Genomic DNA, 24438 nt, shown 5'->3' with positions numbered 1-24438 from the left:
TACGATAATGAGCCTTGGGATTTCCTTGTCGGTGATCAGGTACCCGATGTGAAAATGATGTAGTAGTGGGTCAACAGACGATCGTACCTATTACGCCATTTGAAAGCTCTATTTAGTTGGAGGATGTGGAATTATCCGACTTTTCGCACTTGACTCGTCGTTTGAAAAATTACATGGGATGGATACTGTTAGAAATTTTTCGAAATTTCATGGAAGATATTATAGTAAATCTCATGAGAGTGATATTTAATTGGATTTAGGGAAACAATGGTTGTGAAATTTCAAGTTTTACGTAGAATTCACGGAGATTCATGAGTTTTTGGTGGGAGTGAGATGGAAAGTTGACAACTGGATTGAATTTTCAGTGGAACATGAATATTCAGCAATAACATAACATGAATTTTCAATTTTTCCCTGATTTTTCTGAATTTTCACTGAATTTTTTCGTTCAAAATGTTCATCAATAAAAAATAAGAAAATCATCGTATTATTATACATTATTTTTATTATCAAAAAGCGAAATTTGTAATACAATTTCTACTATATTTTTTATAAAATAAAAAAAAAAAGCTGAAATTGTCTATCTTTTGGTTGGTGTTGACCTATTGGTTCGGTTACCCTATTCGATTTCTTTTCTCAGAATTGGTACACTTGACTCGTCGTTTGAAAAATTACATGGGCTGGATACTGTTAGAAATTTTTCGAAATTTCATGGAAGATATTATAGTAAATCTTATGAGAGTGATATTTAATCGGATTTAGGGAAAAAATGGTTGTGAAATTTCAAGTTTTAAGTAAAATTCACGGAAATTCATGAGTTTTCGGTGGGAGTGAGATGGAAAGTTCACAGCTGGATTGAATTTTCAGTGGAACATGAATATTCAGCAATAAAATAACATTAATTTTCAATTTTTCCCTGAATTTCCCTGATTTTTCTGAATTTTCACTGAATTTTTTCGTTCAAAATGTTCATCAATAAAAAATAAGAAAATCATCGTATTATTATACATTAGTTATATTATCAACAATCGAAATTTGTAATACAATTTCTATTATATTTTTTATAGAATACTAAAAAAACGTTGAAATTGTCCATCTTTTGGTCGGTGTCGACCTATTGGTTCGATTATTCTCCTCGATTTCTTTTCTCAGAATTGGTACAATCGTATTTCAGTAAGATGCAAATTGGAAACTATAACACACCAATGAACTACAGTTTTTTTTAATTTTCTGATCGTTAGTATGGCAGTTTTGTAAAATGAATGATCGGAAATTAAAAAAAAAATTTTAGTTTATCTATGTGTCATGACCTTCAATTTGCATCATACTACAATATTATTGTCTTTACCAATTCGATGCACAATTTTTCTTTCTTTAATTGGAATTGTCAACAAAGCTCTCATTTTTTTTTCATCACTATATTATGTATGTGATAACCAAAATTCAAGTCAGTCCATCAAAAATTCTGATGAGAAGAATATTTTGAAGATTTTATGCGTGTACAGCCACGTGGCGTCAATGAAAAAAATCAAAACTCGATTTTTATCATTTTTCAAGTATAAAAAATGCGTACTAAAATCATCAGTATGGTAGGGACAATCTCCTGCAACTTCCACATTTCAGCGATGTCTCCCCTTAACACTTAATATTACGAGATATCCCTGAACTTCATTAGTAGAAGAAAAAAAAGGAAGGAATGTTATCAGTAGCCAGAAGAACCACATTATGACATGCTGTTTAATGATATATTTGTCGCGGTAATGAGTGATTTTACGACAAAATATTTTGATATCGAGAAACTCATTACCGAGATAAATGCGTAATTAACAAAGTGCTGGATTTTACTCATTATCACCCAAAAAAATGATACCTCGGTGTAAGATTTCAAAGGTCTTGAATTAAGATTTTCAAAAGTCTTAATTTGAAGGCTGAATTTCTTAAGTTTGAGACTTTGAGATCTCAATTTAACCTGCTGAATGTTTCAAGTTGGGACTTTGGAAAGTTCTTATTTGGAGTTTCAAAGTCTCAATTTCAGACTTTCCGTTTCAAGTTGATACTTTTAATATTTCAAATTGAGACTTTAATAGAAACACTCAATAACTTATGAGAATGCAGTAAATCAAGTAATTTAGATTTCAAGAAAAAATAGGCCGTGACTATTCGCACCATTGCGTGAATCACTCCCGTACACATCATACACTCCACGCATGCGTGAAGTTTGTGTGTTTCACGCAGCCGAATTTTCATACTGCTGTGTATTTCACGCAGTTGAAGTTTCATACTACTGTGTGTTTCACGCAGTTGAAGTTTTATACTACTGTGTGTTTCACGCAGTTGAAGTTTTATACTACTGTATGTTTCACGCAGTTGTATTTTTATATGCCTGTGTGTTTCACGCAGTTGTATTTTTATACACCTGTGTGTTTCACGCTGTCGTATTCAGATACTCCTGGGTATTTCACACTCCTGTGTGTATAAACACACAGGTGTATAAAACTTCAACTGCGTGAAATACACAGCAGTATGAAAATTCGGCTGCGTGAAACACACAAACTTCACGCATACGTGGAGTGTATGGAGTGTACGGGAGTGATTCACGCAATGGTGCGTTCAGTCACGGCCGAAAAAATATATAATTCTGCCAATCAAATTCATTTCGACAAGAATTTATAGCGAAACTTCAAATGGAAATTTGAGATATTTGCTTTTCTAAAACAAATTTGATCGGCAGAATTATATTTTTTTCCCAGTGGAAGAGAGTTCTCAAAGTCTCAACTTGAGACTTTTGAATGTCTCTTTTGCATGTTAAAAGTCTCAATTTGAGATTCTAAGTCTCAAAATGAAGCTTGTTTTCAAATAATTCATCAGATGATTCATGATTTCATGAATGTTTTGAAATCATTCATGAAATGATTCATGATTTCACGAATGTTTTGAAATCATTCATCAAATGCTTCATGATTTCCTGAATGCCGCTTAAATGACCTTTGTTGTAAAACTGTAAAATTTATTGTAAATCCGTAAATCAATGATCACTAGCGAAGTGCACTGATAGAACGGATTAGTTATTATTAACGAATGGATTTTGGTTGGAGGTTACAGTCTATTCTGTCCCACCAAATGTTCATTCGTTAATAGTTAACGAATGTATATTTGAGGAGCCCTGTTTGACTTGACCATTCAAGTGAACCATTCGTTAACTATTAACGGATATTCATTTGGTCATATTCAACTCTACCATTCGTTAATAGTTAGCGAATCCCGTTTGGAATAAATGGATCATTCTATCAGTGTGGGGAGTGACTGCGAAATAAAAATATGTTAAAATAATGCAAGTTGTATGGATGGGATACTTGGTCGTATAACTTTCTGGATATTTATATCTTCCTGAAGCTTCCCGTCATGACAGCTTTGTCAAATTTGATCGATTAATGATTTCATTTTTATATTGTATGGACTGTAGTTTGATCCTGTAGTTGGCCTTGTGCTGTTGAGTCGCTATGAAATAAAATTAAATGAAATGAATGTTTTGAAATCATTCATAAAAATTTTTATACCTAATTCTTCGCAAATGAATGCAATCGACTAATGACGTATGTACTGTCATATTTTCAGTGAAGTGAGCATATCCTCCGCCCGCGCGTCGGTGATGGTCTACGACGACGTTAACAAACGATGGATACCAAGTGGCAGTTCATCGGGCCTCTCCAAAGTACAATTGTACCATCACCTTGTTCACAATACATTTCGTGTTGTTGGACGAAAACTACAGGATCACGAGATCGTGATAAATTGCGCAATACTGAGGGGACTAAAGTACAATCAGGCTACGGTGACGTTTCACCAGTGGCGAGACAACAACCAAGTTTACGGTCTCAATTTTTCGAGTAAGGACGATGCAGATGCCTTCGCCAAAGCAATGCTCCAGGCGCTCGACGTAAGTAAAGTTGTTCGTCTGATAATTGTTTCTTTTTTTTATCAACTTGAATTTCCCCCATTTTTGTTATCTCTCTTTTCTTCAACGGAATTATGAAAGACTAGACGCGGCTTACTGTGATGTCTAGGTCGCTATGGTTTCAATTAGACTCTGTGCTCCAGCCTCTTGGCTCCTTTCATCTTTCTTTGATGAACTTCTTCGCATTTTTTTGTCGTTGTGAACATTAATGCTGGTAGCAACTTCCCCTGATACCTGCCCCACTTTTTTTGCTTTTTATTTGCGGATATACAAATGGGACAGCCTCTGCAAGTGAATCGGTTTTCAAATAGAAATGTTTTTCCGATTTTTCAAACAAAAACTTGATACATTCATTAGGGATAAGTAGACAGTTGATGCGTATTTTATTGCAGGGAGTGTCCCACCAAAATATTTTCTAGCCGCCTCATACACTAATGATGTCCAGGGCTTAGGGATAGTCAAGGGTCTTTTATAGATTGGCACAGACCACACTATAGATCCAACCATTTTCAATCATCAAATTTGTCAATTAAATTGCGTGTGAAGAATTTAAAAAAATCATGATTATTCAGCGGCATTCGAATTACATTTTGCACAGAATTATTATTTTTTTGAACATTCATTGTTTGTAGATAAATCATTGAAAGTGTTTAAACTTTCGGAAATCTTGAACATGAATACATTAGTTTCGATTCCGCACAAATGATTTTTATGGTGGAAATTTGATTGTTTATAAATTTCTTATAGAAAATTCTCGTAATTTTCGGAAATTGGAGTTTTTCAATTATTTCATCAATCTTCCTTCAAAAGTAAACTTTCGATTTTTTTTCAGATTTTAAAATGTTTTTTAACGGTGTAATATCGAGATTCAAATAAGGCATGAAACATCATGAAATTTTTTTTTTCAATAAGACTAATTTTTTATTCAACGGAAGGAATTGAGGGATATCAAATTCCATACGATTGATTTTACGGAAGGTCATATCGAATACACAACATAATTTTAGTCAAAAATATTGAAATAAATTAAAATCTCTTTGAAAAAATTGAGAATTTTTTCTACTTTTTTTTGATTACTCATAATTTTTCAAAACTTCTGCATGATTCAGGACTTAATTGACAATTTCAGATGACGAAAGATGAAAAAAAACATCGAGATAACGTTCGAAAAATAGTACACCCGAGCTTTAAATCACCGAATTTTTCCATCAAATCTGTTACTTGATAAATGTGGTGTCGCCCCCCTTAATCACTCCTTCACAGTAGTAACATGGAAAATAATGATTAATAAATTGCTCCAACTAGACGTCAATTTTCCGTTAAAAGCTAACAGCCAAATTTATATGACCATCTTTCCGGTAGACCTTTGAAAACTCTCATCAGTCTTTTCATTCTACTTGATTAGCTCCATCTCGATAAATTGAGCGCTAATTGTCGCTGTATTTTACGTAGGTGCTGAGCAATGGGAGTAACATATCGAGAAGTCTTGTTCCAACTGTCACGCCGGCTGGCCAGCAGCAACAGCAGCAGCAGACTGTCTACTCGCAACAACCTCAGCAGCAGCAGCCTCCACCGGCTCAGGGTGCGACCCAGTACGAGGAGGACATGGGATATAGGTACGAAAACCAGTAAGACACTTATAAACCATAAAATTATTTATAACGTACTATAGACATAACTTGAATTTTGAAGATTAAAGCCTGAAATAAATTCATAAATCTGAAATATATGAATAAAAACATTCTGATTGAGTTTTTGCTCAATCTTCAGTCTAGGATTATTGATAATAATTAATCTAGAAGTGAAAAAATAACACAGAGTCTTAGGAAAAAATGAAATTTTCGAAAATGCGAAGATTGAGGATCTAGTACAAATCTCGAAAAATCATTTTAAAAATACATAAAATTGCTATTCTCAATATGAAAATTATCGTCAGCACCCGAAATGGCGGGTTATGTCGAAGAACCCTAGTTAAGCGAGAGACTATTGTTTGAAAAAATAATTGAAGAAAGAATTTGGTGGATTAATTTGTTACACTCATCTTGCAGGATATCCAAGAATCTTTTACAGTTTAGTATAGACTACACTGTAGATTAAAGTATTTTCAATCATCAAATTTGTCAATTAAATTGCGTGAGAAAATTTTGAGAAAAATCATGAATACTCAACATCATTGAAATTCAATTTTGCACAGAATTATTATTTTTTTAAACATTCGTTGTTTCAGGCATGGGCATAATCATAAATTTTAAATAAAGTTAAATTTTGAATGAGTCAATTATTCACAGTAATCATTGATTTTTTAATTATTGTTAAATTAATCATCAATTAAATATTCACATTCCGAATTATTTTATTAATCAATAATTGAATTCTCAAGATTGATGATTATTGGGCTGAAAGCAATAAAATCACATGAATTTTCAATTTTCTCCTGAATTTCCCTGATTTTTCTGAATTTTCACAGAATTTTTTCGTTCAAAATGTTCATCAATAAAAAATAAGAAAATCATCGTATTATTATACATTATTTTTACTATCAAAAATTGAAATTTGTAATACATTTTCTACTATATTTTTTATAAAATAAAAAAAAAGCTGAAATCGTCTATCTTTTGGTTGGTGTCGACCTATTGGTTCGGTTAATTATTGGGCTAATCGAAAATCCCTCTTATGAAATTTAGAAATCTTTACTCAATAGTCAAATGACAATTTCATGTTGTCAATTATTTAATTCACAGTCAATTGAAAATTTAAGTTATCAATTATTTTATTATTTTTCTAATTTCAATGAAAGTAAGTAAACCTTAATTATTGAAAGGTGCAACCTCTCATAATATTACTGAATTAATGATTGATGCCGATCCATGCGTTGTTTATAAATAAATAATTGCAATTATTTAAACTTTCGAAAATCTTATTTTCTTATGCATGAAGTCGAATTCTGGTAAAATTCTAAATATGAATAGATTTATTACGATTCCGAACAAATGATTTTTGAGGTGGAAAATTTATTGTTTATAAATTATTCATAGAAAATACTCGTAATTTTCGAAAATTGCAATTTTTCAATTATTTCGTCATTCTTCCTCTAAAAGTAAACTTTCTAATTTTTCTTCAGATGTTTAAAATGGTTTTTAACGGTTCATTATCGACATTCAAATTCAGACCTGCCAAGTTTGAATAATAAAATCATTGCAAATTGAGCTTAAATGAAAGCTCTGATGTTCGATTACAAAAGCAGAAAATCACTTCACTGGAGAAAAAATAGCCAAAGTGCTTGGATATCCTCAAGAAAGCCAACTTAAAATATTTGACTAAGCAATAACTCTTATCCATAAAGTAGAGTAATCCAATAATGCAAATCCCTGTGCGTCATATTTCGGGTATTCCCAGAATAATTCATAATCAAAGTTAAAGACTCATTTCCTGGGTGATTGCAGTAAAGCCCAGGGTCAGTGCACAATGGATACTGTAACACGCTTCTCACTATCACTCGGTCAACAGTTTGCGGGGGGTACAACGTCCTCCTCAGTGCCCTCGACTCCCACCCTAAATCAGAATCATCACCCATCCATTAATAATGCTGTCAACACCACAGCGCCTGTTACGAGGTGATTTCCGATTGCTTGAGGGATCATTCATGAAAGGGAAAAAAAAATATAAATCCGGAAATAGTATTCCAATTCATCTGATTTGTGTACCTGTTAGCTTAAAGAAAAAAAAAAGAAATTAGGTGCATGTCTTCACTTCCCCCGTCATTAATCACATAATTCCTCTTGCACTCCTACATACGAACTGTCATTATGACGTTCATCGGGATATGACGGGATAATATTGAGTGTGACACACTGTTGAATGAGGTCATGTGACGGTGGTTTTTAGATAATATCGTTTAACGCCCTTTTTATAGGTAGCTGGTTCCTAGAGGTACATAAAACATTACGTCTATTGTTAAATACGTTAGTCTCTAGCTGGCTGACTGATCTTGCTTGGCATTACATACGTCGTTTTTTGAGTCGTGCGAAGAATAGGTGAAGACGTGTTTCTATTAAAATATGATGTTTTGTTTTTTAGGACTATGACTAAGGAAGACGTCGCCATTATTCAGGAACGTAGAATGTCTCAACAGAGTCAAGGTACGTGATTAAAACAGCGTTTTTAATTGGGAATAAGTAGTGGGTGATACATGGAAAATAATCCATGGAGAAATTTAGCGCATTCGTTGGAAAATATTTTCGGAAAAAAAGCATGGGCGATATCTTGAATTGAATAGGAGAATGGAGAAAGTAAGGCGGTTTTCATGAGCATAATCGTCTTGCGTCGAATTTTCATGAAGCCCGCCTAACAAACAGAAGAGAATTTAATACCATTCCATGAAACATGAGTAAACTAATCATAATTGTCCAAATCATTTAGGTCAGAGGAAAATAGAAAAATTCTACTTTCTTAATATTGCGTTTACTAAGGTGTTCTTCGAACAAAGTTGATTAGAATTAATAGCTAGAATTATGAGATTATCTCACATTTTTGACGTTAAGGATAGGAGAATCTGAATGCAATATAGCGAAAATAATGATCGATTTTTTCACTTTGAACAAATAATATTAATATCCAAATACAAAATTTCTGATATGAATAAAAAAAAGCTGTGACTCAATGTTCCAAATGAAGTTTTAATTTTTAATTTGGTGCTGAAAACACTAGATGACAATATTCTAAGCACGGAATTATGTTGATGAGATTAACAACAGATTAATTGAATTGCTGTGTGAACTAACTAAAAATTGATAACAGTAACCAGACTATCAACAAACATTGAATTCCAGGAACTCACAGTCTAAAGTGTATTCCAGAAGGAATTGAATTGTAATTATGATTAAAATCTTATTCAGTGAGAATAGGAATCATAACATGAGCAAATCATTCATTGTAATATGAAAATTTAACAGCTGACAACTTGGGACATATGATTCTCATCAGTTGTGTTGCTTTTTGCAATGAAAATGATTATAAACAATTAAGTGAAAAAGGCAATATCGAATCAAAATTTTTGTTAAACTTTTATTGAAAGTTCTAGTATTTTTCGCAGATTCTATAGAGAAATCTAGAAACTTTTCGGTGTGTTCTTTCAAATAGAAATCTTCAATAGAGAATATTCTATAGAAAAAATTAATAGATTGCAATTTTTCCAGGCTTTTTTCTCCCTCCACTATGAAAAATCAAACATAAAATCATTTGAAGGATTCTCGTCGAGGAATTTCTATTAACAATTAAAAATTGAAATTTGTCTACCTTTATTAAAATAAATATTATTTTAAAATTAAAATGAATATTATCATTTTGAGAATATACCAAAACAATTAGTTGTCTAAAAAGGTTAAATGTTAATAATTTCTCCCATGTATTTTCTATCGAACATTTCTGTTGGGAAGAAGGCACAGAAACGCGTCGGAATTTTCTGATGAAATTGCCGAAAAAATACTATAATTTTAGATAAAAATCGAATAGTTTATTTTTCCACTCATGTCCTGCACCGATTATTCACTCCTCAATTTTTGAATTCACCTCAACAATGGGCTCATATAAGTGTAAATAATGGGAATCAAGTTGCAAAGATTACGTAGAACATTAGTTACGTTAAAATTCGCACGCGAATGACAAGTACACTGTTAGAAAATTACTCTTGAAATTCCAAGCGAAAAAGCTTGAAATTTTTCACAACGACAAAATTACATGAAATTTTTGCATATTTTTTCATTGACGAATCAGTTAATTTCTTGAATATTCAAGTAATTCTCGATTCTCAGGTGCATACGGCACTGAAAAACCTTAAAATTTTTGAAATTTCAAGCAACAACTTCTAAATTCTCAATCTCTTGAAAATTGAATTGTATGTAATGTTTAATTATCACGATGAGTTTGGAAATTCAAGTTTTTATTGAAAAAATTGAAATATTAAAATCTTAAACTATTTAAATATTTAAAATATTTAACATGAAAGACCCAATTTTCTTGAATTTTCAAGCTGAATGAGAAACTTAATGTGCCCTTTTATTTGAAATTGAATTCAACCTCACACCCTCAAAAATTCATTTGACGCTGTAACTGAAATATCAAGAAAATTGTAACAGCGTAGCGCCCGGAATTCGGCGACCCCAACGCGCCGTTATTATCTGAACCCAAAATGCAGTAATGTCACCCCCTATGAATCCGCCAGTGCGAGTCACCACAACTCAATTCCCTCAAAAATGACATCTTGCTTTTCGTCATAATAACGATCACCTCCTTAAAATTGCAGGTTCAAACGGAGCCCTGGCAGTCTCCCCAAGCTACCAAGTCCAGCCGCAGTCCCAGCAGCAGCAGCAGGCACCCCCTCAGCAGCAGCCGGCTCCCCAGCAGCAACAGCAACAACAACAGCAGCAGCAGCAGCAGCAATCAGGCCACCACAGAACGTCTTCAGCGCCGCCAGCGCCCCAGCCCCAGGCGCCGCCAATGCCCGGCACCATGGCAGCCCTGAGGCCGCCGATCTCGGGTCCCCCAGCACCACCTCCAGTGCCGCCGGCGCCACCCTGTCCACCCTCGATGATGAACCTCAACTCAGCCCCAGTGCCACCCCCAATGATGAATCAGTACGCACAATCACCTTCCCAATGTAACCTATCCAATCAGTCCACACAGCAGTCTCCCTCGATCTACGGTAGTAATCAAAATCAGTATACAAATAATCAGAATCAGTATTCGGGTAGTCAGCCAAATCTCTACGGAAGTAACGCTAATTTTCAAGGCAATCAGTATGCCAGCAGTCAAAATTCCCAGTACGGTGGTAGTCAATATGGCAGTAGTAATTCGATAAATCAGTATGCCAGTACACCGAGTCAGTATGGCCAGGGCCAGGCCCAATACACTGGCACGGGCCAGGGCCAGTATGGCCAGACCGCTAATGTCAATCCTTACGGTACACCGGTGAATAACGTCAATCAGTATGCTAGTGCTGGTACACAGTGTGCTAACGCATATACTCCGGTTGTTAGCAGTGGCGGACCACCACCACCTCCAATGGGACCACTCGGGGGTCCCGCTGCTCCACCTCCACCCCCACCCCCGCCCGCTCCCAATAGCTGTGCCAATAGCACAGCCAACTGTGAACCAGCACCCGATGTTAATTCCCTTGCAGCTGCACTGCAGGCTGCGAGATTGAAAAAGAAACAGGTGGGTTGATTTTTGGAATTTAGTATTTCAGGGGGAGCGCTTTGGATTGTAGGGGTAATGTATCTATGCTCGGCCAGATGTCGTGAGTTATCATATTTTAAGTGTATTACACCCTTTTCGCCAAAATTCTGGTTTTTTTAATTTTTCTGGTCAATTAGGGATCGAAAAATATAGCGTTTTTGTGTTTTATCATTACTTAATGACTCACGAAATTTCATGATCGTGCATTTTCCTGCGTTTTTCCTAAAACTTTTCGGAAATTAACAAAACTTTGGAAAAAATGCAGGAAAATTATTGCACTACCATGAAACTTAAATGGTAGTGCAATAATGGTATATTATTTCGCGTCAATCCGATTAATAATTTACCAGACAAATGAAAAAAACGTGAATTTTGGCCGAAAGGATGTAGCACATTCTTGATCATTTCGACAGTTCCAAGTGTATCAAGAGTGAAGTACGATTGGAGTTAGGGGAGAGTGGGGCAAAATGAAGCAGTCGACAAACGACTGCTTGACGCAATTCAAGCAAAACAAATTTTTTCCGTTAAATATTTTTTTTTTACTAACTTTTCTTTATCAACTTTTTTTATTCATGGGAGTACTGATAAGAATAATAATTTTCCATTCAATAGAATGGAAAGTTATTGGAAAATTTTGACGGGAGAGGATTTTGTCAATGGATTTATTGAAAAGAAAATGAAACAGCAAAGTCCGAAGTCCAGAGCACGGCTCCGGGGGGGGGGGATCCAGAAGGGGAAAAAGGGAAATGTGATGCTGAATTTCGATCGAATAAAAAACGAAAAGTGTAATCGGCCTAATCTAATCGATTGAATTATAATCAATTGAATTATAAGACGAATAGAAAATTATTATTCTCATCAGTACTCACAATAATAAAAAAGTTGATAAAAAAAATTTTTTTTGCTTGAATTGCGTCAAATAGTCGGTTTTCGGCTGTTTCATTTTGCCTATTATTTTAGTTGATAAGGAAAATTGTAGGTACTAATGAAAAGTGATTTATTAAAGAATGAGAGAAAGCCGCAAGTTAAGAAACTTAAAATTTTAAAACGTTGATATGTCCATGATAATAGTAAAATGGGATTAAAAATCCCCTCACTGGGGTTTCGGATGGTTAAAAAACAATGAGTCTCACGTTTGAAACATTCACAATTTTTCTCGCATTTTTTGTTCCTTTATAGGATGAAAAGAAACATAGAAATTGATTCCACTCCATAATTACTTTACTTGTTTGGTAATTTTTCTACTTTTTTGTCCTTACAATGGAGAAAAAAATCATGATTGTCCTTACAATGGAGAAAAAAATCATGATTGAATAAGACGTGTAATCACTACCAACGAAAATTCCTTGATATGATTCACTACAAGAAATCGAAAACCAACAAACGAAATGAATGACATAATTCTGCTTGCAAAAATAATTGTTTACTTTACATTCCTCATGATTCCAGCAAGCACAACCAGTTGAAAACAGTGGTTCCAGTACAAGCAGCAGTGGAAGTGGCGGGGGTGGTAATTATGGGACCATCGGACGTGGTGGTGGAGGTGGTATGGCATCGATGATGGACGAAATGGCAAAGACACTGGCTCGTCGTCGCGCTGCTGTCGAGAAGAAGCAACCCGAGCAACCACCAGTATGTCCCTAAACATTGAGAAGTAATAATTATCCTAATGCATTCCAATATCAATACCTCGAAATTATTGCAGGAGCCAGAGAGTTCGCCGGACAAGAAATCCTGGGACAAGAGTAATGCATCGAACAATAAATTTTCAAATGGCGCAGAATCGCCAAAATCAGCTCGGAAGAGATTTGGCTCGGCATCGGAAGACACGCTTCTCAAAGTCAATGGTATTAATGAGGGGGCTTTTCTCACTGCTCAAGAAATGGAGGCTTTCAAAGCTGAAATAATCAAGGAAGTTAAAAAGGAGTTTCAGAAAATGAAAACTGACATTGTTGAAGGTAAGTTTCATCACAGTGACTGATGTAGTGAGCCCTGTTGTTGACCTAGAGATTTATAAATGCGTTTTAACTGTAAGCAATTTAAAAACTCAAAAATGAAAATTTTTTTTAACTGAAAACAAGTGGGAAATTGCTCTTGTATTGCCTGTAGTTCCGAACGGCTATTTTGCACATCATTTCCTTCTATCATGTATAATTCATTGTTTATTTCATTTCATTAAATTGAATGAGATTTCTTTTCCACTAATTTTGTCAGATTTTCAACTTAGTTGAATGTTGTCATCATCATTATTCTTATTATCCCGTTCTTCTGTACAACAGATTGTCTTTTGTAGAATTCTATCTCTCTCCTCAGCCCTTCGATAAAATGTTAATAGAAAAATTTTATTTACACATACTTGAATGACTTTGAAACATCACATTTGAAGGAACTCAGAAAGCTCATTCAATCAATTCAGAACATTTTTTGAGTTATCGTGGGACAACCGATTTTCGAAAAAATTTGAAAAATGAAAAAACTAATCGATCAATTGCATTTTAATTAATGACGATTGATAGGGCTCGACGATGCATTTGAAAAAAGGAGATTCAATCCCCTCCATTCATTAGTCGATACAACGCAAAAAATCTAAAACTTGAATTTAAACGATTACAAAGCTTCCATTCGGAAGCAAAAAAACATAGAAAGTTTACTGTTCAGGAACCATTGATTAAATACTTTTATTCACTCATCTTATTCTCTCAAATCTTATTTAAAAAAATAATAATTCTGTGTAAAACCTAATTTGAATGACGTTGAATATTCATGATATTTTTTTAAAATTGTTCATTATTTGTCCGAATTCAGGTGACAAATTTGATGATTGAAAATTATTGAATCTACAGTGTAATCTGTACCAAACTGTAAAAGATACTTGGATATCCTTAAATGCAGTTGCGAAATAACAGACTGAAAAATTTCGATTGTACTTCAGTATTTACATGAAAGTCTCTCTTGCAAAGCGAAATGAGATTTACAAGAACCTCTGAAAAACGTCTCCATCATCCTCAGACTCAAGGACATCTATACAAGAAAAATTGGCCCTTAATTGGTCTCTCGAACGAGCCCTTGAGTTAGATTCCAGTGGTCAATAATTGGGCTCACTACTTCAATACTATTTTATAACTTGCAAGAATATTCGCTAACAATTTTCATAAATTTTCACAGCTCTGAAACTCGAGCTGAGCAGAAGGTAAAGAACCGAGGATAATATTCCATCGACTAAAAACGGTATTCATGAGAGATTTGATTAGATAGGTGAACCACAGCATCATCGACAGCAACATACGAGGTTTTTAATAAAAACTAATAATAATACTATTGATAATAACGATTAAAAAAAACCATTCGAGGAAAAACGGAAAGAGATGCAAGCGCAAAAATCGTGTAGCAATATCCGTGTATATCAGCCATTTGTGTGTAAGTACTTTAATCTTAGATTAGTGAAATTGAAATTCTCAATGCCCCAATCTGTCATTGATAATTGATGAGGAGATGACACTTGGACCAATTGAGCTGTCAGTGAAATTGCCAACGCACATTGATCAAACGATTTTTTTAAAATTCCTTTCTACGAAGTGACTGTTTCAACAGTATGCCTTTATTACTGTATAATCATTCGATATTTTTAAGGATTTTTTATACTTCATTTAATGGGACTTTCTCAGCTTGATTGGTCCCACGTGGAACGGTATAAAGTAGCTTAGTCGTCGTTGATTAATTTATTAAAATTGAATCTAAATCAAACAGACGATTTAATGCACAAAAATGTACAGTTCACCAATGTCGTGGCATAAATTTTTGTAATTCACGTGTTACGTTCAGTTCTCCAGTCATTTTGTATTAAAAAAACCAGCGCAAAAGTGATTCAAGATTGCATTTAACGAGGTACATATCACGATCATTCTGATACATTCCGTTGAATTGTTCTTCAGACTGATGACGCGAAAAATTCAGGTCATGCTTCAATCCTGTCGGATTATTTATGTGATTCATTAATTATTAGTTGATTGGGGATTTCCAAGTCATGAATGCTGTTGCCACGACTTGGATTCATTCAAATCGTTCGTCTATGAAACCCATAACAAAATAAGTTGAAAAAAAAAAATCATCAGTTGACAAAAGTAGTGATTAGCGAATTAAATTATTATTTTCAAGAAGTCGTTCGAGTGTAACGATTAGCGTGTGAATGATTGCTGAATCGTTCGGACTAGGCTTTGCATATAAATATCTAATTGGCGAGGAAACGAAGGAGGCATGGTATTCTTAATTTTAACTGCGAAATATCTCATTCTTTTCCTGAAAAACTGAATTCGATCGACTCACTCGTGATTAATCGTAAGAAAGTATAATTTGATGTTTTTTCATGAACACGTACTGATTCTAAAATTCTCCAGACATTTTGTTTGCCTTCAAGACTGAATCGGAAGAAAACAATCTCAATAATGTAAATAAACCGAATGTGATTGATATGTGGTGATCCATCACGTCACATGAAGCCTAGTGGTCCTCTGTGCACTGTTAAATACAGCACAAAAATGAAACAATGTGGAGCGATAAATTAAGCTAATTGATAGCTTTTGATATCATTTATTCAGTGACTAAAATTACGAAAAAACAATGTGCATTTTATTATCCAATTGACGACTGAAATTCGTATTAATTAAGGGGGGACGGCGGTGAAATTTAAAAGTTGCAGGGGGTTCTCTATCATACCGAGGGCTTTGGTATTTTTTGGACTAAAAAATGGGGAAAAATCAAGTTTCAATTTTTTCCAACGACGACATTGGGTTCTACCACATTGAGCTCAGCTCATTTCATCATGTGGACAATTCATCATATGTAAAATTCATCTTTACAGTGAAAGCTAAGAAACAAAATATGATTGAAATATTTAAGCCAAAGTCAAATTTATTCTGCTATTAGTCGGCGGTCTTATCATCATTGTGAATTTCGTTTAATTCTTAATTTCTCTCAAATTTATTATCTTTACAATGAAATTGAAGACAAAAAACATTAGTGAAATATTTAATAAAGCTTGTAATGTTGTCAAATAAAATTGCGGAGTTCATTTGATATTCAATTACTGGAATGGGAATTCAAAGCCAGATGTTGTTAATAAATATTCTCCACAATGGGTTGGGGTTCTCTATAATAGAGATGACTTTGGTACTTATTTTTTATACTAAAAAATGGGAAAAAATCCAGCTTCAATTTTTTTCAAGGATGGCATGTGGGTTCTACCACTGATTAACATGAAACAATTCATAATTCCATGTCATTACAGCACAACTGAGCTCAGCTCACTTCATCATGTGGATAATTCACATGTAAAATTTATCTTTACAATGAAAGCTAAGAAACAAAATATGATTGAAATATTTAAGCCAAAGTCAAATTTATTCTGCTATTAGTCGGCGGTCTTATCATCATTGTGAATTTCGTTTAATTCTTAATTTCTCTCAAATTTATTGTCTTTGCAATGGAAATGAAGACAAAAAACATTATTGAAATATTTAATGAAGCGTCTAATGTCGTCAAATAAAATTGCGGAATTCATTTGACATTCAATTATTGGAACGGGAATTCAAAGGCAGATATTGTTAATAAATATTCTCCACAATGGGTTGGGGTTCTCTATAATAGAGATGACTTTGGTACTTATTTTTTATACTAAAAAATGGGAAAAAATCCAGCTTCAATTTTTTTCAAGGATGGCATGTGGGTTCTACCACTGATTAACATGAAACAATTCATAATTCCATGTCATTACAGCACAACTGAGCTCAGCTCACTTCATCATGAGGATAATTCACATGTAAAATTCATCTTTGCAATGAAAGCTAAGAAACAAAATATGATTGAAATATTTAAGCAAAAGTCTAATTTATTCTGCTATTAGTCGGCGGTCTTATCATCATTTTGAATTTCGTTTAATTCTTAATTACTTTCTAATTTATTATGTCTTTACAATGGAAGTGAAGACAAAAAACATTACTAAAATATTTAATGAAGTGTCTAATGCCAAATAAAATTGCGGAATTCATTTGATATTCAATTATTGGAACGGGAATTCAAAGGCAGATGTTAATAAATATTCTCCACAATGATGGATAATTTTTTATCGATCAATTGTGAAGAATTTTCCATGTGAAGAATTGTCTAAATGCTGGAATGTCCAATGATGAGTCCATGTGATAATTTTTAGTGATCAAATGGCCAGTATTGTCATGTTACAATACATGAAATCTTTAAAATAGTCCCCCTATGAGAATTCTTCATAGATTGACTTGAATTTTGGTTTCCACACACATTATATATCGACGAAAAACATACGTTTTTTTTTTATTCAAATTTTTAGATTTTTCTCCTCAGAAAGAGTAGAGACAATCGTATTTTAATGCGGTATAATACACTAATGATCGAAAAAATGAAATTGTTATTTCATTTTTTTGATCATTAGTGTGGCAGTTTTGCAAAATGAATGATCAAAAATTCAAGAAAATTGTAGTTTATTGATGTGTCATAATCTTCAATTTGCATCACACTACAGATAATCTTTTATTATTTTTTTTGTGTTATTTTATTTTTTGATCATTACTATGGCAGTTTTGCAAAATGAATGATCAAAAATTCAAGGAAATTGTAGTTTATTGATGTGTCATAATCTTCAATTTGCATCGCACTACTATTATTCAATGATTGTTCTCATCGCCATGATATTAATTAACTTAAAAAAAGTCAGGGGATGTTGGGGAAATAATTAAGACGTTGATTGAATTGTCATAGTGCGACGTTTTGCTAAATTATTTTAGCTTCGTCGCGCTCTTGACGGCAATCTACGTCAAACTATTTCCACTAATATTAGTGTCAGAACACATAACTTACAAACAAAATCACAAAAAATACAGGATCGAAGGGACAATTTATTTAATGTCGTAAATATTTCTCCGATGTCCCCTGATCTCTCTTAAATTGATACAATATTATTGTCTCCGTCAATTCGGAGCAAAAAAATCGAAAAGATTTTCAAAAAAGCTGACATATTTTTTTTCGTCTCTACAGAATATAGAATATTAGAATATTTATCACTGCATTTCAAGGGAGATACACCCTATGGCACGGGGCCATGTTACAAAGAGTAAAAAATATTATTGTGGTATCAAATGAGGTGACATAACAATAAAATAAAATTTCGTCACTATATTACGTATGTGGCAATCAAAATTCAAGTCAGTGCATCAAAAATCCCGTTGAGGGGACTATTTTGAATATTTACGCCTGTACAGCCACATATTATCAATGAAAAAAAATTAAAACACCATTTTTTCCAATTTTTTAAATAAAAAAAGAGTACTAAAATTATCGCACGATAGGGGCAATCCCCTGCAACTTAAAAATGTCACGGCGCTCTCCCCCTGAATACATGAAAAAAATCCCTTCCGTGTTTTTACTTTTACGAACAAATTTTAATCTGAAAAATTTTTTAACCACTTGGTGATAGTTATAAATGAACAATTGGCGAGAAAAAAAAATGTTTACTCTAAAGTTAAGAACATTTCAAAGGCTGATCGCTGTATTTACACAATTTTCACGCGCCCAAATGCACATGCTTCTGCTAAAGGTCTACAGCTGTATTACACCATGCAAAAAAAAATTATAAAAAACGCTTGATAGATTTTATATTTAACCGATGACATGGGGAAATAAGTATTTACATTCGATTGATATTTCGAATAATCCTAGACGCTTGTCCCTCGGTCATTCAGACAAATGCAAATGTAAATGCAAAATAAATTGGATTGATAATCTAAATAAGATGAACACGATTGGGGGGGTATCTCTTAGCTTGTGAAATTGAATAAACTATCGTGAAAAAAAAATGGAAGAGTAGAATAACTTTTTACATCGATCAGAGCAAACGTTACGTTTCACTTTCTTTACCGATATTTTCTACTGATCGTAAAATGTTTTAAAGAGAAAATTGTTCTTGATAATTCAGACATAATGAATATTTTCACTGACACGGGTTTTCCGTTTCGCAAAAAAAGTAACCGTTAATAATATTATTTCATATATTTTATAACAATCTTGTAAATATAATTAGTATATCTTCCACACTAAATATTTATTTTCATCCATTCTATTCCCATTAACGTAAATTAGATCATCTGAGTGTAGTATGGGGCGAATACTTGATTTTCTCGAGTCTTGTTAGTACAGTGAGACACCGAGTGACGACGGGTTGTGCACTAAGAAGCGTTAGACAAATTTATTCACGTAAAATGAACCGTTATGAATTATTGAAACCCTAAAAATCATCGGGCGAACCAGGCGAGATACCATTGAGTCACTTTCAACAAATGTACTTGTTTTTCTCTTGAAATTATCCGTTACAATTTGTATTGTACATTGTGATATACTTTTTACAGGGAGATTAATTGCTCTCGGCGAAGAAATTTTTTTGACACATGAAAAATGTAATGGCATTGCAGTTCAATTCGCAATTGAGCAAAAATTATCCAGGGGTGCACTGAGAGAAAAACGACAAAGTTCTCAAACAAGTCTTACTTGTGCCAAGAAAATTGGTTTTTGAAAATTATCAAAAAAGGATTTTTTTTGTGCCGAACATGCAGAGAGTGCGCCGGAATGAAAAATTTTCGTCGCAAAAATAGATTTAGTAGTTAAAAAAAAAATTGCATTCTCTGTACACGCAAGAAATGTCATTTCTAGCACTACTCCTTCGTTATTCGATACTCCCATACGTATTTTGCTCCCGAAAAATCTTTGTTTAATGCGGAACAAGGGATAGTAGTTTTTCGTTTCGGCTGTCTAATAATCATAGACAAGAAATGAAACAATAATAATGATATGATAGCAATCTTGTAATTTAGGGATAAAATATTTGTTGATAAATTTTCCTCTGTATGAGATATTTTCATCCTGAACAGGCACCGTCTGGTGTGAATTATCCGCCTCTTGAGCCAAATATTTCGTTGCTGTCGAAAGCAGAACAATTATTCATGTTTGAGACTTTTAAATTCGAACCAAACAAATTCTTTTTTGGCGATTTTCAACTGGCGATTTTGTCGGCCCAAACAAAACTTGTCTGAAAGCGTGTTTGTTTTTCTCTAAGTGTAGTCGAATCATTCGACAAATAAGTGTTTTTCGTGGGTTTTCAATTTTTTGAAGCTCATTGCTACCAGAAGTAAATGAATAAATTCTAGTGTAATTTTGTATTTTTGTACTTTTGCGATTCATTGAACTTGCTGGATTCTTGCTGAATCGATTCTCGTGTTGTAGACTGTTCGATTATTATCGATGATGGGAATGCTTTGGATTAGACTGCGCGATTTTTCTTTAACTCGTTTCTTATCTCTGGTGAAGTAAGTGCGAAATATTTTTGATTGATTGCGAACTGATTATCTTCATTCGCCGCATGATTCGTTTGTGAATGCCTCTGTAATCGCCGGACGCATCAATTTTTGCCGATATTTTCCTGTGACTTCGATTTGATGATTGAGGATGTTCAGATGGGACGGCTCCTGCGAGGAAATTCATTTCCGAAATATTGCGGAAGTAAACTTGAATGATTGGGACAGTAGAATGCTTTGGTAAAATTCTGTCATTTGCAGAAATGTCAGTGGATCTATATTAAATTCATAAATTCAGTAGCGAAGTGGTTTAAAGTAGCTCTACCCTTACGGTAAATTCAGAGATTATTGAAAACTGCAAAAAAATTGCAGAAAACTCGATTAGATTCGGAATTCTAATTTTTTTCTCAATTTAATTATCGTTTTGGTTTTTCAAAGAAGAAATGTTTAAAAATCAGGATTTAACCTAGTGTCTTATATGAAAGTCAACATTTCCATTGTAATCAAAGATTAAAATCTGAATTTTTTTTCATTAGATGTGAAAAAATCAAGAATTTTTGTGACACCTCATAAAAAATAATCCACCGTTTTGCAAACAAGTTTTATTATTTATTTATAAGAGGGAAATGTTTGAAAAAATATCAATATTTTGCGAAATTTAATTTAGATAATACTGACTGGGTATGAATTTTTTCAAATTTTTTCCATGCAATTTAGTTGAAAAATTTAAAAACTGAAAATATCCAAAAGTATAGGGTAGCCCGGCCGAAGAGTAGAGCTACTGTAAGTCGATTTTGACAACTGGCCAGTTTTCAATTAATATTTCGAAATCTAAGGCAAAATTTTTCTCGTAATCTTTTTAGTAACACTCGATTCGCTCTACAAAAAAAGTCATTACGAAAATTTTGCCATCTCCCTTAAATTCGGAAATATTTCTGGAAAATTCAACTAAAGAATAAATTGAGTTAAACCGTTTGACCACTTCGCTACTGTATTGTCCTCACATTTCTGTTGCGAAGCGGTAAAACGGTTTGAGGGGAGACCTCGGTGAATTTTTAGATTTTTTTATCGGAATCGGTACACTGATAGAATGATTCATTTATTCCAAATGAGATTCGTTAACTATTAACGAATAGTAGAGCTGAATATGACCAAATGAAGATTCGTTAATAGCATGTAAATCATGAGTGATAGGGACAATCCGCCGCAGCTTTCAAATTTCCCCGCGGCCTCCCCTCAAGTCGATTTTGACTACTACCCAGTTTTCAATGAATACCTCGAAATCTAAGGGATATATAAACATTTTTATCATGAGCTTTTTTGTAGCCCTCACTTCGTTCTACAAAAAAGGTAGAACACAGGGTGAGTTTTCGAGGAATATCTCGGAATCTAAGGGAGATAGCGAAATTTTCGTAATGACCTTTTTTATAGAACGAACTGAGGGCTACAAAAAAGGTAGTCACGAAAATGTCGTTATCTCCCTTAGATTCCGAGATATTCCTTGAAAACTCAGTTTTACCGTTTCGCCACTGATTTGTCTCAAACATTTAATTAAAAAAAATCCATTTTGAATATCCTCAAAGTCCATTGGTCGCCCTGAAATCCCAACAATATGGCAAAGTACTGTTGACTCTTCACCTACCCCTCATTTTTCTTTAATAAATAAACTACATTAGCAGTGTGGAAAGTCAGGACGTATAAATATTGAAGGGAAACTAAAAAAAACTGGGAAAAGTATGAAGCGATTTGACAACGCCACATAGTATTTGAAATCTAGATGGTAAGTTATGTAAAAGTAATTTGTATCGAAGCATAGATATAAATTTGAAAATCGTACATAATTCAGCGATGAACTGTTGAGTGAAAGATCCACTGATAATGACAGAGGAATGAGAGAGAATCGAGCGAATTAGAACTTTTACCGCTGATTCAGAAACGTGAGATGATGAAGGAACGAAATTATTTGTATGTAAATGAACGACAAACAATAAAAGTATCGTATACCTATATCTCTGAGTGTTAATCATTCGACCTTGTGTGATTGATGCCAATTAATATTTGTTTACCATTTTTAACACATGCTGCGTTAGAATCTCAAGTCGGTCGGTCGCTGGGTGTGAAACCCCGCCCCAATGAAAAATCGAAGACATTTCTTACGATTTCCACATGTTAATGTGCAGTGATAATCAAGTGGACACTTTTAATTGCGTTTCGGGAATATTAATCTCGAAATTAATGTAATCATTTTTTTTTCTAATTGAGGACGGGTGTACTATCTTTCGAACGTTATCTCGATGTTTTTTCTCATCTTTCGTCATCTGAAATTGTCAATTAAGTCCTGCATCATGCAGAAGTTTTGAAAAATTATGAATGAAGAATAAAAAAAATAGAAAAAATTCAGAATTTTTTCAAAGAGCAGTTTTAATTTATGTTCAGTGAATCAGATATTTGTAATTTTCACATTTTTCAACTCATTCTGAATCTCAATTAAAAACGCTCTCTTTGAAAAAGTTCAGAATTTTTTCAATTTTTTTAATCATTCTATCATAATTTTTGGGAATTTCTATGTGATATACCACTCAATTGACAATTTTGGATTACGGAAGATGAAAAAATCCAGATAACATTCGAAAGATAGTACACCCGGGCCTTAAATGTATTCCTTTGCTCTTCGGATTGATGCTAAAGTGCTCTGCCTCGAGGAAGGAATAATTATTTAATTATTTAATTTATTTCGCAAGGGAAATAAAAAAAAAAAATTAGAAAGTCTGCTTTTGAAGGAAGATTGCTGAAATAATTAAAAAATTGCAATTTTTGAAAATTACGAGCATTTTTTATAAAAAAATTATAAACAATCACTTTCCAGCATAAAAATCATTTGTTCGGAATCTCATTTGTTCGCAATTTCAATTATTTATCTACAATCTATCCCCTCAATGGAAAAAAATTGAAAGTTAAAAAAAGGGGAAAACTGTTTATAAATTATTTATAGAACATACTCGTAATTTTAAAAAACTGCAATTTTCAAGTTATTTCATAAAACCTTTATCGTAAAGTAAACCTTTCAATTTTTTTTCAGATTTTAATAATGTAATAATGTAAATAATTCAGACCTCCAAAATTTAAATAATAAAATCATTCTAAAATGACCGGAAACTTAAGGTCAAATGGGGCTTAAATGAAGACTCTGATGTTCGACTACAAAAGTAGAAGAACATTTCACTTGGAAACCCTTAAATTGACATCTCAAACTCTCAAATTGAGACTTCAAATTGCGACTTTTGAAAATTTCATTCAAAACCTTTCAAATCTTCGACTAAAGTAGGGGAGATTGGGGTAAGACGGACACTTTTGATTTGTTTTAAAATGTCAATGAAGGGTTGAAATGCTGATATAATTTAATTGTTTTTTCATTACAAAGAATAATTCTTTCCCTCTGTGACGAGCCTAAACTGAGCTCAACTGATCAATTAGTTTCTGAGTTATGAATAATTAACAAAAAGTCTGAAGTGTCCGTTTTACCCCACCCTCCCCTATTATTTTTTCGGTGCTGAATCTTCACCGAAAAAATGAAACCCCAAAAAAGTGTCCCCATTACCCCACATTTCGACTGATCCAATCGATAGCAACTGAATTAAAAATTCAGCAATGGGTTCATTTCCAATAATTATTCGATGACTTCTCCTGCAATCCCGCCATGATCCCCGCGCTTTCCCTCCACAATCAGCCCCCGAACGGAATAAAAGATGAAAAAAACCAGGAAAAAACAATTCAAATGCACTAGACAGGGTGTTGGATCCTGCGGGTTGGGCCACAAATGTGTTAGTGGGTGCGCATTGGATCGATACTGGAAGAGAAAAAACCGTTCCACTGTGGGTC

General features: G+C 33.6%; 1 protein-coding gene across 1 annotated transcript in view; it reads left to right on the top strand.

The window, feature by feature from the left end:
* The window catches only part of LOC107037917 (protein enabled), a 41527-nt gene extending 22137 nt beyond the window's left edge, over positions 1 to 19390 (top strand). The window contains exons 2-8 of the mRNA XM_015256746.1: positions 3616 to 3937; positions 5408 to 5583; positions 8033 to 8094; positions 10257 to 11167; positions 12638 to 12820; positions 12894 to 13146; positions 14354 to 19390. Coding sequence (XP_015112232.1) covers positions 3616 to 3937; positions 5408 to 5583; positions 8033 to 8094; positions 10257 to 11167; positions 12638 to 12820; positions 12894 to 13146; positions 14354 to 14382 — 1936 coding nt within the window. The 3' untranslated portion in view covers positions 14383 to 19390. The remainder of the gene's footprint in view (positions 1 to 3615; positions 3938 to 5407; positions 5584 to 8032; positions 8095 to 10256; positions 11168 to 12637; positions 12821 to 12893; positions 13147 to 14353) is intronic.
* Positions 19391 to 24438: the final 5048 nt, after the last annotated feature.

This window comes from Diachasma alloeum, unplaced genomic scaffold, assembly GCF_001412515.2.
Source record: "Diachasma alloeum isolate Michigan unplaced genomic scaffold, Dall2.0 Dall_scaffold_00271, whole genome shotgun sequence".
Taxonomy (NCBI): Eukaryota; Metazoa; Arthropoda; class Insecta; order Hymenoptera; family Braconidae; genus Diachasma; species Diachasma alloeum.
The sequence above is the reverse complement of the archived record's forward strand: the minus strand, read 5'-3'. Positions and strand labels throughout refer to the sequence as shown.